The sequence below is a fragment of the Sorex fumeus genome, unplaced genomic scaffold, assembly GCF_029834395.1.
Source record: "Sorex fumeus unplaced genomic scaffold, SorFum_2.1 ptg000128l, whole genome shotgun sequence".
NCBI lineage: Eukaryota > Metazoa > Chordata > Mammalia > Eulipotyphla > Soricidae > Sorex > Sorex fumeus.
Window position 1 is genome coordinate 52,153,350 of NW_026606185.1, and position 14,806 is coordinate 52,168,155.

Sequence of the window (14,806 nt, forward strand, 5' to 3'; positions counted from 1 at the left end):
GGAGGCGGGGCTATGGTGCAGGGAGCCAGTCCGCGCCCGGACCCACCCGCCCATCTCCGCCCGCGGGTCCCGCCTCTCTGGGGAACCCGGAAGACGCGGACCCGCGTGTGGGCACCTAGCCGGCGTCCGGGAAGCGCCGTTGTGCGCCTGCGCGTCGCCGAGTTTTTTCCCCTCCCTCCCTCCCTCCCCTTCCCCGCCCCTCTCCGCGGGCAGTTTGAATTTCCTTCTCGGACTGCGCGTCTCGCGTTCCCGGGCTTCCGGCTTAGACTCGGGGGTATCCGGAGCTCGAGACCCCGCGGCGGGGAGCATCTGCTCTGTGCGTGGTGCTGGGCAGGGTCAGCTGTCGTGCGTCCAGCCCGCGGGTGCAGCCCGCGCCAGGTAAGGGGGCAGGAAAGGGCGCGGAGGAGCAGGGCTGGACTTTGCGCGGCGGTTGACCCTGGCTGGGTGCTTTTGGCCTCGGCTCCCTTGGCGGGTGCTCTCTGCATGCTCTTACTTCTCTCCTCCCTGCGCCCCCATCTCCGATCTCTCACCCCTCCCCCCCACCCCCCAGGTAGGGGACGCTTACCTGGCGGTCTCTTTGAACTTGCTAAGCTTTCAGTGTGTCTTTGGAGTTGTAAACTACACGCCGGTGTCTGCACTTCCCCTAACTCAAGGAAAAGGTTCCGGCTTTATCTCCCGCATCCTGGTGGGGTGCCCTGATGCCCCAATGCTGGAAGCCAGTTGGTACCGAACTTCCTTTACAAATGGAGTTTTGTAGAGTTGAAAGGAATTATGCTTGACCTCTTAAATATTTGTAATTTAAATATTAAATAAATAATATTAAATATTGTCACTGTCTCCAATGGAGACGTTACTGGGCCCGCTCGAGCAAATCGATGAACAACAGGAGGGTCTTTACCTTTACCTTTACCTTTACCTTTATTGTCACTGTCACTGCCCTCCGGTTGTTCATCGATTTGCTTGAGCAGGCCCTTTTTATTTAATTTTTTTTCCTGGAATCTTGCCATATTTATAGAGGCTTTGAAAAGGCACAAAAAACTTACCTTGCTTTTCTTTTTACAAACTTTTTTCTTCTTCTTCTTTAGAGTCTTAGAGGATGGCTTCCTCAGAGCTGGACCAATTATGCTCTCATATTAATGAAAAGATTGATATTATTAAAAATACTCTGTCATTAAGGAACTGTGGTAAGTAAAACAAATTCCACTGGCGTTAGTACATACAAAATGCATTTTGACCATTGCACTTAGATATCTGGTACTTGGCGAAATGAATGCCGTCTTAGTTACGTTGAAGAGTGAGCTGAGTATTAGATTTATGCACTTATGTGACACAGGCACATTAGTAAGAGCTAAAGGGTACGTAGTACTGGAGTAGAGTTAGAGATTATTAAGGCCAGGAGTAAACTTCAAACCCGTCTGTCAATCTGCCTTCGATAAAGTGGCATCAGGAAATAAGGGAAAGGGAGTGAAATTTCTTGAAGATTTGGGGGAGAAAGTGTGCTTTGAGAGGAAGGTTCTGCAACATTTTCTTAATCATGTCTTTGCCTCTCTTCCATCTTACGGTTCCTTTGTATTTAATCCCTTGGCTATTCTTGTAGTAGACACCAGTTTTTCTCATTTATATTTCAGTTGCTGCGCACTATTGTCAACTACAGTTAGCATTCCTCAATTAATTAGGTCATAAACTGCATCCATTCTGAAGATAGCTCCTACTAGGTTCTAGACACTGTGAAACTCAGCTAAACCCTGTGCCATTACATTTACTTTTGTAGTAAACTTTTTTGGGGCAAGGGGGGGTGTCTTGGAAATTCATTATCAAGAACAAACCAACATTTCTTTCAAGGTAATTTTTTCTAGTGAAAAAGGAAAATAAGAAGACTTTACATTTCTGGATTGAGAGATTAAATTCAGGGCTTAGTCTTGATTCTGCCCTCAGGGATCACTCCTGGTGGGTTTGGAAGACTGTGGGGGGCCAGGGATTGAACCTCAGTCGGCCTCATTGTAAGGCAAGTGCCCTGCCCACTGCACTATCTCTCCCTATAAACTTCTCAGTAAGCGTCAGAATTAGCTGCTGGTGTCTCTGACTTTTGGGCTCTAGCATCTAGCCTTTCACTCTGCTGTCTCCATAATCTGCAAAAATCTCAATTAATTTGTGTTGATATTTCATTGGTTGCTAGAAATCTTAGGATTTGATTTTGAGGATTTTTTTGTTTTCTTTCATTCTTTTTTATTTACCCCTCAATTTTTTTCTTGTACTTTTTTGGCTACACCTGGTGGTGGTCAGGAGCTACTTCAGGTTCTATGCTGGGGGTCACTCCTGGAGGTGCTTGGAGGACTTAATTTTGGTGCCAAGTGTCCAGCGGGGTTCAACTTCATGTAAAGCAACTGTTTTACCTCTGACACTATCTCTCTGGTCCCTCCCTGTCCTAAGACAACATTCTATTTTCAGGGAGGAGGAAGTTGTTTTTTTTTTTTTTTCCCGTTGAATCTGTGAAGCCAGAGAGAGGCAGAGGAGATGGGTTTGGGACTACTTTATAAAGGTTGGTGCTGGTTTCTGCCAGGCACCTTGGAGGCTACCCATTAGCCTGTAATTGATTTGTTTTTTTAAATTTATTTTCTTAGGGATCTTGATTTGTGTGGGAGAGAATAAATATAAATTCCAAACTCCAGCAATCCTAAACTCTCCTTCAGATTCTGAAAGGGAGCCCTCTCATCACCTCCACACACACTGGAGGGTCAGTCTGGACATACGGAGATCTCCCTGGGGCTTAGATTTGAATTTTCAGATTTGTAATAATACACCCCTGAAGGGGTTCTGACCTCCTTTGGGATGCTTCCATCCACCGCTGTGCTGCAAAGTCTCCCAGCCTTATTTCTCCTTGAACCCCTGTTCGAAGGGATTGTGTTGGGTTGCTGAGACCCATGGGCCCTCTCCAGGTCTCTGCCCGCCGTGTGGGGGCAGTTGCAGCTTTTTTTTTTTTTTTTTTTTTTTACTTTTAGGGTCACACCCGGCAATGCACAGGGGTTAGTCCTGGCTCTGCACTCAGGTATTACTCCCAGCTGTGCTCAGGTTGCAGCTTTTTTTTTTTTTTTTTGCTTTTTTGGGTCACACCCGGCGATGCACAGGGGTTACTCCTGGCTCTATACTCAGGAGTTACTCCTGGTGGTGCTCAGGGGACCATATGTGATGCTGGGAATCGAACCCGGGTCGGCTGCGTGCAAGGCAAACGCCCTACCCACTGTGCTATAGCTCCAGCTTGGGTTGCAGCTTTGACTGCGTCTGTGCCTCATCTGTGCTGCTCTCTTCACTTGGGTCGCCCTTGAGGATTTGCCTCATTCTCAGGAAAGCCCACTGGGGCCTGTAGGAGGAATTTGTTTTATCTGAATTTCTAGCCATTTGATTGTAGCACTGTAGCACTGTCCTCCTGTTGTTCATCAATTTGCTTGAGTGGGCACCAGTAACGTCTCCATTGTGAGACTTGTTGTTACTGTTTTTGGCATATCGAATACTCCACGGGGAGCTTGTCAGGCTCTGCTGTGCTGACGGGATACTCTCGGTAGCTTGCCGGGCTCTCCAAGAGGGACAGGGGAATCGAACTTGGGTCAGCCACATGCAAGGCCCTACCTGCTGTACTATTGCTCCAGCCCCATTTGATTGTCCCAGAGGAATTTGCCAGTAACAGGAACCGGGATATTGATACCTGTGCTTACCTCTCCCTTCTCTTAAAAGCTATTTAGAAATTAGGGTGTAAGAGTGTCTGTGCACATAGAAAGATTGCATTCATCTGGGCAACATAAAGTAACAAAATAGGAGACTTAACACCCAAGAATAGCAGAGTACCAGGTTTTAAGTACCAGGAGGTTTACTCCATGGCTTGGAGGCCAGCTGCACACTCTGGGGGAAAAGGCAGCTCAGATAGAGAAGGGAGCACCAAATTTAGGGAGTTGGGAGGATCCTCCCAGGATGGGAGATGCGTGCTGAGAGTAGACTTTAGACTGAACATGATTGCCACTCAAAGCCTCTTTTGCAAACCACAGCACCCAAAAGGAGAGAGAGAACAAGGGGGAATGCCCTGCCACAAAGGCAGGGTGTGATGGGGGGATGGGAGGTGGGAGGGATACTGGGATCAGTGGTGGTGGAGAATGGGCACTGGTGGAGGATGGGTACTCGATCATTGTATAACTGAAACCCAAACATAAAAGTTTGTAAATCTACAACTGTACCTCATGGTGTTTCACTAATAAAAATCTAAATTAAAAAAAAAAAAGAGTGTCTGCAGTTCTTGAGGTGCTTAAGCAATAGCCCTGTCTCCACTCTCTGGCATCTCTAAACTTATACCCTTGTTTTGAGAGTTCAGGAGGTTCCGTGTATGGTACTTTTTTCCTCTATACCTTATTTTCTCTTTTCTCTTTCCTTACTAAATAGGTCAAGATCCTACCTTGACGACTGTCTTAGAGAAAATAGGAGATGAGATCATTGCCGTACACCAACTTCTCAATAAATTGGAATTGGAAGTTCAGTATCATGAACAAACCAACATTTCCCTTAAGGTAATGTTTTCCTAGCGAAGAAAGAAAATAAAAGGGCATTAAGTTCTTGTGTTGGGAGATGATTTGGAAGGCCTGGAGTGTGTGCTTTGCATATTGTGGTCCTGGTTTGAGCCCTGGCACCTCATGATCTCCCAGACATTGCTGGGGGTTGCTCCTGAGCACTGCTGGGTATGCCTTCCAAAAGGCCAGAATTCCCAACTCCCTTGGGTAAGTAGATGAACAACAAACTCAACGGCGGCATTTCTACGGTTTATTTACATTTAAGATGTTCTTAGCTTAGCAAATTACTGGTGGTGGAGAATGCCGTTTGTGTTTTATTTTCCTTCTGTAAAGGACTCTCGCATGTCACGGGTATTTCTTCATGCTGATAACCAATCGAATTGAACTTGATTGAAAAGGGAAGTTTCCTAAATACTTCTTGGTCAGTTTAAACAGATTCCCTCCTGGTGGAGTGGCATGGGAGAATCCTCTGAGCTAGGCTGGGGAAATGTGGGTTCTCATCCTGGCTGCCCTGAGCTCACCCTTCCTGAGGCTGAGGAAGCCATTTTATTTCTTTGGGGGAGTAGAGGGGGGTGGTTTCAGGTCTGTGTTTAAAAAATTTATGGATCAAGGTGCCGGGTAGTGCAGCAGGTAAAGTGCTTGCCTTGCACATGGCTGGCATGGATTTGAGCCCTGGCATCCCATACATCAGGAGTGATTCCTGACTGCAGAGCCAGGAGTAACTTCTGAGCATTTCCAGGTGCGGAGGCCCCTATCTCAACCCCCCCCCCCCGCCAAATTTTTATGAATCATTCTGACCTATTTCTTGTGTCCTTTATATTTTGCATTTCTCTGCTTCCATAAAATGTAACACAAGGAATCTCAAGGAAAGAAAAGCTGGAGCCTCATTCACTTGCACTTTTTGTCTTGAAAACGGCTTCTAACTGGCTTCAGCTAATATATATGTCTGTGGGCACGGTCAGAGCTGTGGGCATGCTTAGTACCACTGGACAAGATGGCGTCTGCAATTCCAGCCTTGCAGTCCTTCAGGCTTGTAGAAGGTTCAAGGTGTAGGAAGTGCATGGTTACGCCTGTTAGTCTAAAAAAGGTAATATCTCAGAGTATCATTTAACCCTTTAAAAGAAGGGATTCTCCATTGCCAGTCCCACATGTTTCCCTGAGAACCTCCAGAATTGACCCCTGAGCACCGCCGAGAGTCGCTCCTGACCACTGCAGGCTGTGGCCCCAAACTCCTGATCCGCAGCAATAAAGCGTCACCTAAAATCAGAACAGAGAACCTGCATTCTACAGGCCTAGCCTGCCTGCGAATGTTCCGCTCAGAAACTGGATCCTGTTTGGGATTTTTGTTCACGTTTAGGATAGAGACTCAGAAAACAGGAATCAAAAGGGGCAGAATAATTTCCCTTACTAAATTTGCTGAAGTGACACATAGCTTCGAGTTCGGGTGGACGCTCAGGATGAAGCCAAGCAAAATCCTGAGGTTATGATTAAGCAGAAATTTTTCCGAAGCTGGGGAAGACACACACCAGCAGGGGAGTGATTCCAAACGATACGGTATTTGCTCTGAGCACGCGTTCTCACAGTGCTGCTACATAGTGCTGGAGGCATTGGCTAGATCAGTAAAATCCATTTGCCGTGATGGCGGGCATCAATATTTCAGTTTTTAGTCGTTCTCTCAAGGCAAAAGAATATTAGAAAAGCTTAAAATATCAGCCCTTCCTTCTAGAATATGATTATAACAATGGTCTCCCCTAGAGGAAATTTTGTATTAGGCCTCCAAGAACAATTCTAGAAAGAACTTTTTTTTTTTTTTAACTGCATTCAGTAGTGTTTTCACGGCATTCTGCCTTTTGAAAACTTGCCCCTGATGTGATTGTGGGTCACAGTCTTTGATGCTCTTTATAAAATGTTTGAAAGTACACACCAACAAGATGAATGCTTACTTGTGGTCATTTTTAAACATTAACAGGAACTGTGTGACTCTCTTGAGGAAGATTTTAAAGACGTGGAACATCTCAAAGAAAACATCCCCCCTCATTTGCCTCAATTAACAGTAACCCAGCACCTGTAAGTGTATCTATAATTATAGTATCCATGATTTATGACCTTGTTAAGAGCAATGCCTTAGATATTTTTGCTTTTGTTTTGTTTGGGGGCCACACCCGGCAGTGCTCAGGGATCACTGCTGCCAGGGCCCGGGGGACCATAAGTGGTAGCAGGGATCGAGCCCAGGCCGGCCGCACGGCCGCACGCGAGGAGAGTGCCTTCCTCACTGTGCTCGCTCAAGCCCCTACCTTGGCTCTTAGAAATTGTTTCCTGCACGACCATCATGCTCTTCAGTGCTGAGCCGCACCTCTTACTAGCTGCCTCTTTTTCTTCTACCTTCTCTCTTCCTCAAACATTTTTTTATTTTAGGTCCCGTGATCGACATCACTTACTGATGTGATTTCATGCCTGCACCCTGTTCCAACACCACACCTTCTAGGGCTGGAGTTATAGTACAGTGGGTAGAGTGTTTGCCTTGCATGCGGCCGACCCGGGCTCGATTCCCAGCATCCCATATGGTCCCCCCAGCACTGCCAGGAGTAATTCCTGGATGCAGAGCCAGGAGGAACCCCTGGGTGTGACCCAAAAAGCCAAAAAAAGAAAAAAAAAGAAGAAAAAAACAGAAACAAAAACACCATATCTTCCACCAGTGTTCGCCCCCCTCAACCCTAGTCCTCTTTGCTTAACTTCTGCCCGTACCATCATGAGTGCATCCAGGAGGTGTCTAGCTCCAGCCTGAACATGACACCTCGACCGGGATTCTGCATCTTGAGCCCCTCTGTGGGGTCTGCGTGCCCCTGCCCCTCCCCCGCCTCCTGCTTTCTCTGCTGCTCCCAACAGCCCTGCAGTTATCTTTTGTCTTTGATGGGAGGGCTCCTGGGTTCTCCTCTTCCTTTAGCCCTCTGCGGAAATTCTAGTTTTAGAGGTGGCTCTGAGGATGTTAAAAATACTTCGTGGCTCATTTATTTTATTTCATTTTATTTTTGGCTTGTAAAATGTGCCATATTTGTATAGAAATGGGAAGAAAATATTTATGTAAGTAAAACAAAGATCTGGGATACCTACCAGTGAGCTTAAGAGGAAGGCTATTTCCAGTACCTCGAAGCTCTTTAGATGCAGACCTTTTCTGTCAGTAAGAATTCGTTTTCCTGGCGTTAAAGGTAATCACACCTTCGCAGGGCTGTTTTCATGAAGAATACTGGGTTTCAGTTTGAAACCTGAGCGGGAAGTGTGATTCTCGCTGGGTGGGAGAAGAGTTGTGTTCAGCTGATGGTTGAAGTCTCCAGGAGAAGAAACGTTCCACGGAGTCCTGAGTATGGCTCTGGCTCCTCAGGCTTTCCCTACAGCAGGAGGAGAAATACAAATATTTTCTTCCCATTTCTACACAAATATGGCACTTTCTACAAGCCAAAAAAACTCACTGTGGCTCAGTGTGGGCTTTGGGGGCGAATTCCAAGTGGAACGTGGCTTTAGGTCGAAATGGGCGTTTCCAGCTGACCCAGCAGGGCGTGAAGGGGAAGTCAGCTCACGGTCCAGGCAGACAAGTCCAGACAGGTCTCAGGCTTGCTCACTGTGTTGTCTCTTCCAGGCCGAGGGTGCCAGGACAATTTTCTTGACAGCCTGCCACGTGGCCATCTCTGTCATGCGGCCTGGTTGCCCCCGTGACTGGGACTTCAGTTCTTTTCACTTGCTCCTAGGTTGGGTCCTCTCTTTAACATCCCGTTACTGATTTGGAGCAGTTAGTGTATTTTGGGGTTAATTTGGCGGAAGCCACAGGAATCTACATCTTTCTCGGCAGCTAAGCAGATATTTCCGGACTCCATTTGCTAGTGGGGTAGAAGCTAGCAAATTTGGGCAAAACAGAATCTAAGGGTGACCCATGCTTCTTGATTGCACTAAAGACTGCCATAGGCAGGGACTGTCACTAGCAACCCATGGAATAATTAGAAAAATAGATGATGCTTGTGTCCAGAAACAGGAAAGTCGGGCCAGAGGGAGAGGACAGGGGCCAGGGCATTTGCCTTGGGTTTGAGTCCAACACCTTATATCATCCCGAGCCCCACCAGGAGTGACCCCTGAGCACAGAGCCAGGAGTATACCCTGAGCACCTGAGATGGGGCCCAGAAACGAGCCGAACAAATAAAATAACGGAACCAGAAGCAGGAAGCCAGGAGGAGGCTGTGGAAGTGCAGCTTCATTTCATTAATACTGACTTAAGGAGCACTGGGGCAGGGGTGAAGATACTCAGTGTAACTGCTTCAGGCACCATGTTTGGGATCTGTGACTTCGATTTATTTCTGACCATCAGGGACTTGGCCTTTAGCATTCTCTGATGCAGATCTCCTTGAATACTGGGGCCAGGGATAGCTCAAGGGCTGGATTCGCCCTGCCATGCATAGGGTGTGGGCTCAATGCATGGTGTTGTATGGCCTCTTGATGTGTAATCCCAGGGGCCCCCAAACAGTGGGGAAAAAGAAAAGAAGCAAATTCTGTGAGGTCTTGATTTTTTCCAGTGGGGAAAACTTTGTAATCTGCAGGTTTCTGACATCATTCTGTCTCTGTTCATCCCCTGTAGTCCCAAAGAGCCCCAGCCTGACCCAGGAAAATCGGTCCCAGTTGAACCTGCCCCCACGAAGAAGCCCCCGAAAGAACAAAGAATGATTAAAGAAATGTTATTTATAACTGCTGATGAATTCAATGGCATTCCTTCGTAAGTATTTGCTGTAGGTTTTAGCATTCCACTCTTCATGATGGTTGGATCATATTCATGAAGCTGAGTTGTGCTCAGATAGTAAACTTTTCTACGATAGTTTTACATCGTACTATGAGAGTGCAGGAAGCCTGTGGTTGAAGGTGCCTACAGTCGTGTTTTGTTTGATTTGTTCTTGGACCACGCCCAGTGATGCTCAGGGCTTACTCCCGACTCTGTGATCAGGAATCACTCCTGGTGGTGCTTCAGAGACCATATGAGATGCCAGGGATCAAACCCGGGTCGGCAAGCACCCTTCGCACTGTGCTAGTGCTTCGGCCTTCCGTCCTCTTTTTTTCACTCTTCCTAGAGATCTAGAGATGGACCTGTATGTTGCTGAGACCCTCAAGCCCTTCCAGGGCACCTGTGAATCCAGTCACACTTCACTCGTAGCCTCAGTTTTTTTTTTTTCTTTTGGGTCACACCCGGCGATGCACAGGGGTACTCCTGGCTCTGCACTCAGAAATCATTCCTGGCGGTGCTCGGGGGACCATATAGGATGCTGGGAATCGAACCCGGGTCGGCCGTGTGCAAGGCAAACGCCCTACCTGCTGTGCTATTGCTCCAGCCCCTCAGTTTTTTTTTTTTTTTAACTTTTAGGGAATGTGAGAGTGTGTGTGACTTCAATCGGAGAAGTAGATTGGCGAGTGTTGTGTTTGTTTGCCATTTCCCCCTTAATTTGGGCCAAATGCCTCTCTGAGTCTGAGTTTTGTTCTGGGAACGTGGACGGGAGGAGCAGATGACGGGAGGAGCAGATGACGGGAGAAGGCCCCCCACAGCTGGGTGTCTCCATGTTTGCCACGGGTGACAGTCATCTCAAGTTGGTCTGGGAAATCCAATTTTAAACACACTTGGGATTTTGCTTCACTTCTCAGCTTTTTATTTTTACATTTCTCGTTGCTTTATTATACAAATAGTGAAAAGTGTGTGTTGTCAGAAAATAACTCGTCTCTAATTGCACCGTACACATGAGTATTTCCTGCTAGATTTTAATTTCACATCGATAACAAGCTGCTGATTATAATTAAAATTATGTAGCTACGCTATGCATTCAGTTAACTTTTTTTGGAGTTGGGGTGTGGGGGCTTGTGGGGCTTAGTTTTTGAACCACAACTGACAGTGCTCAGGGCTTACCCCTGGCTCCCTATATAGGAATCGCTCCTGGCAGGGCTTAGGAGAACATATGTGATGCTGGGGATTGAACTCTGTCTGCTGAATTTGTTTGGTTTTTTTTTGTATTTTCAGTAGGGGCTACCCCCCAGCAGTGCTGAGTGAAGTGAGTTGTATTATTTATTCATATTAAAATCTTTCTTTCATTTATTAATATTAAAATCTTTTCTTTGCTCTCATAATGTTTAAATAAACTTCTATCTTAGAAGTAATCAGTTCGGGGCTGGAGCGATAGCACAGCAGGTAGGACGTTTGCCTTGTACGCGGCCGACCCGGGTTCGATTCCCAGCATCCCATATGGTCCCCTGAGCACTGCCAGGAGGAATTCCTGAGTGCAGAGCCAGGAGTTACCCCTGTGCATAGCTAGGTGTGACCCAAAAAGCAAAAAAAAAAAAAAAAAAGTAATCAGTTTATGTAAATTGTAATTTGCAAGCTTAGTTTAAATTGTTATATTCTGTTGAAGAATAGAGATGCAAACATTGACATATATGTAGGAAAAGCTTGTTATGGTGTGGTCCTGCTGTTGAGTTGTGTCTGGTTGCTTTGGAAGCTGATACAATTTCTTCTTTTTTTTTTTTTGGTAAGAATATACTAGGGGACTGCAGAGATAATACAATTGGTTAGTGCAATTCACTTGCGCTCTGCCAACCCAGTTTTGATCTCCTGCATTCCATATGGTCCCCTGTGCATTGCCAGGAGTGATTTCCTGAATGCAGAGTCAGGAGTAACCTCTGAGCGTCTCCGGGTGCAGCCGCCCCCAAAAATATACTAGGAGTTTTGCTCCTGCATTCATGAACACTTTTAAAAGAAAATAGAGACTTAAACATCATGAACTACCTTTTTTTTTTTGTAACAGATATATGAAATCTCGCTTAACCTATTGTCAAATTAATGATGTTATTAAAGAAATCAACACTGCTGTGGTTAGTAAATATAAGATTCTACATCAACCAAAAAAGTCTATGAGTTCTGTGGCCAGAAATCTCTATCACAGATTCATGGATGAAGAAACAAAGGACACCAAAGGTATGATTTGCCTCTTTATGTATACATGGCAATGGTTTGGAGTCTACCCATGTGAAATTGAACCAATAATAGGAAATTCTAGAAAGTTAATTCTCAACCATAGTACTTTTCTTTTCAGGTGACTTTTGCCCATCTCCAGAGACATTTTCAGTTGTTAGAACTGGCATTGGGGATCCTACTGGTATCTCGTGGCTTGAGGTCTGGGATACCACACATATCTCCAAAGTTCACTGGAAGGACAGCTCTCACAGAAAAAGGGTTATTTAGCCCCAAATGGAGTGCTGAGACTGGAAAATAATGCTAGAGATTCTCGTGGGACTCTCCCCAGTGTCTGGATAATTAGGCTGGTAATGGGTCTGGTTTAAGCACTTACTCAGCCACCTAGTATACTGAGCACTCTAATCCTCGCCGCCGTGCCCTAATGAGCTGTGTCCTGTTATTATCCCCAGGGAACTGCAGGCTGGTAGAGAGAGTTTGACTTCCTTGCCCAGGGTCAACCAGCCAAGTCCTGAGCTGCTGTGAATTTTATTTTTTCATTCGTGAATACCATGTTGCCTCTTGAAAAGTGAATTGTTCATAAGCCACTAAACAGATAGCTAGTGATACAGGAAATAATAACTTTTTAGTTGATAGAATCAATAACATCAGCAAGACTGTCATTTCTCACTCTGGTTGGCTGATAGAAAGAATAATGCCACTCACCCTATCATTTAGTGCATTAAACTCATCCTGAAAGTTTAAAAGTTAGCCCTTGTTTATGTTTATTTTCAGGTCATTACTTTATAGTGGAAGCCGACATAAAGGAGTTCACAACTCTGAAAGTCGACAAGAAATTTCATGGGATAATGAGTATTTTACGACACTGCCGGAGGTTGTCAGAGGTCCGAGGGAAAGGACTTACCCGATACGTTATAACCTGAGGCCACTGAGCCTTGAACCATCTCACAGGACGTTAGAGATGTTATTTCTGTACTTCCCTTGTATATGATCACTTTAGCTTTGTGATGTTTTTGTTTGTTTTGTTTTTGGGATCATGCCTGGCCTGGCAATGCTCACTCAAGGGCTGCTCCTGGCTCTGCACTCCAGAAGTATTCCCAGCAGTGCTCGGAGACCATCTGGGGTTTCAGGGGTCGAACCTGGATCAACCGTGTGCAAGCAAATGCCCTGCCCACTATAACACGCTCTCCAGGCCCCTGTTGTCTCCTATTGTAAAAATCAACCTTGTTTAGATAGACCTTATATCATTGACGATATGCTTCCTTTCAGCAAATATTTAACTTCTTACGTAGACGCGCTTCTGTGCTAGGCATATACAGGAACGGGAAAAGGCTCTGGTTTCTGTGTTGAGTGATGCCCAGTGCTGCGCTTCCCAGTGACGGGAGTGCCCACGTGCCATTGGAAGGAAGCTGGAAGATAGGGGTAAGGAAACCCTGTGGGATGAAGATGATGAGGAAGAGCGTCTTGAGTTTCATCACTGGCATTTCTCTCTGCAGTCACTTGGACTTGGCTGCCTGTCCCTGTGAGAATTTGGCTTTCCTGTTTGTCCTTAGGAAAAACAGCTCAGCTGACATGAGTTTGGTGTCAGTCAGGCTGTAAAATCGCAGCGATGCTCTAGCCGGATGTATCGAGATGCTAAGGAGCAGGAGAGAAAATTTGGTCAGCGAGTAAGCGCTGTGCCGACAGGGCAGGGGCCCGTTTCTGTCCTCGGCACCACAGGGTTCCTGAGGACTGCTGGGAGGAAGCACCACAGGCTGCTCCAGAAAAGAAAGGAAGGAAGGAAGGAAGGAAGGAAGGAAGAAAAAGAAAGAAAGACGATAGAATCACTCACGCAGGCAAGTCAAGAGTGGTTGTGGAAAATGGCCCATCAGGAGCATTTAACTGTGTTTCTCTTCTGCCCTGGGTGACCGTTTGGAATATCTGTGAAGTATTGCCAAAAGCATTATGCCTAACTCTAGCTAAGACTCTAGCCTCTCAAAAGGGAATGCCCTACCATAGAGGCAGGGTGGGATGGGGGGGATAGAAAAAAAAAAAGACTACCCTCTGTCATCTGGTTTATAAGAGATGGAAAAACTTAAGTTTCATCATGAAGAAACAGTAGGCAAATGTGGATCTAACTCCTAGCTTCTGAAACGGGGGTTGTGACAATAAGGGGTCATGCAATGTCATGAAAATTTCTTGTAAAATAAATTTATGATATTTGTAAGTGTTTGCTTTGTATTGCTATTCTTGCTATTGTTGGGATCATGTAAAAATTTCTTGGGCTAAAAGGGCTGAGAGTGGCCAAAGTGAAAGTAGTCATGGGTGGGGCAGGTAACAGACAGACAAAGGGAGCTGAGGCCAGATGGACCATGATACCAGGACCTGGATTAGATTGGGTTTTCAAAAAGATTTAGGCAAAATTGTGGAAATTTTAATATGGACTGTCATTAGATAATGTACAGGAATTGTTACTCATTTTCTTTGTAAGGTAATGCTATTGTGTTCATATAGGAGAATATTTTCTGCAGCTGCATGATAAGGATTTTTTTTCTTGGAGGAGGATTGCTCACCCAGCGATGCTCAGGGGTTACTCTTGGCTCTGCATTCAAGAATCACTTCTCACAGCGGTTGGGGGGACCATATGGGATGGTAGGGATCGAACCCAGGTCAGCCCCATACAAGACAAGCACCCTACCCGCTGTGCTATCTCTCCGGCCCAACATGCTAAGATTTTCTTTAAGGATAAGATGGCACATGATGTCAATAATTGGGTCTAGCAATATTCATTAGATACATACATACATAGAGCATAGATAGGAAAGGGTTAATGGTTGTTCTGCCGACTTGCTGTTTATTGTATTCTTCCTAGTTTTTGAAAACATGTTCAATTTTGTTTTCTAATAAAAAAAATATGCCCAAGTGAAACAAAGTGATTACTAGTTAGAAATTTTTGTTTTGTGGAAATACTGATCAGAATTTGCGCACTGGTGAGGTGAAGTGGGGAAGAAGACAGTAACCCGCCTCTCTTCTTCCGGGCCTGGTTTTCTGAACCCAGGCGGGGAGTGTTGGACCTCATGCATCAGGTGAAACAGATGACGACAGGAAATTCTTGAATCGTGCTACATCGTGTTTACATGCAAGGCAATGTATTTGGCATCTAACTTATGCATCGAGAAATAATGCGTGGGCTGGAGCGATAGCACAGCGGGTAGGGCGTTCACCTTACAAGCGGCCAACATGGCCGACCTGAGTTCGATTCCTCTGCCCCTCTCCGAGAGCCCGGCAA

At 45.8% G+C, this 14,806-nt stretch overlaps 1 protein-coding gene across 1 annotated transcript; it reads left to right on the top strand.

Annotated features, from left to right (window-relative positions):
- The first annotated feature begins 249 nt into the window (after positions 1-249).
- Positions 250-12,510, top strand: SKA1 (spindle and kinetochore associated complex subunit 1). The gene is made up of 7 exons (XM_056138029.1): positions 250-378; positions 1,086-1,184; positions 4,426-4,550; positions 6,520-6,617; positions 9,172-9,306; positions 11,372-11,541; positions 12,313-12,510. Exons 2-7 carry the CDS (start codon positions 1,097-1,099, stop codon positions 12,459-12,461), a joined length of 765 nt encoding a protein of 254 aa, XP_055994004.1. The 5' UTR covers positions 250-378; positions 1,086-1,096; the 3' UTR covers positions 12,462-12,510.
- Positions 12,511-14,806: the final 2,296 nt, after the last annotated feature.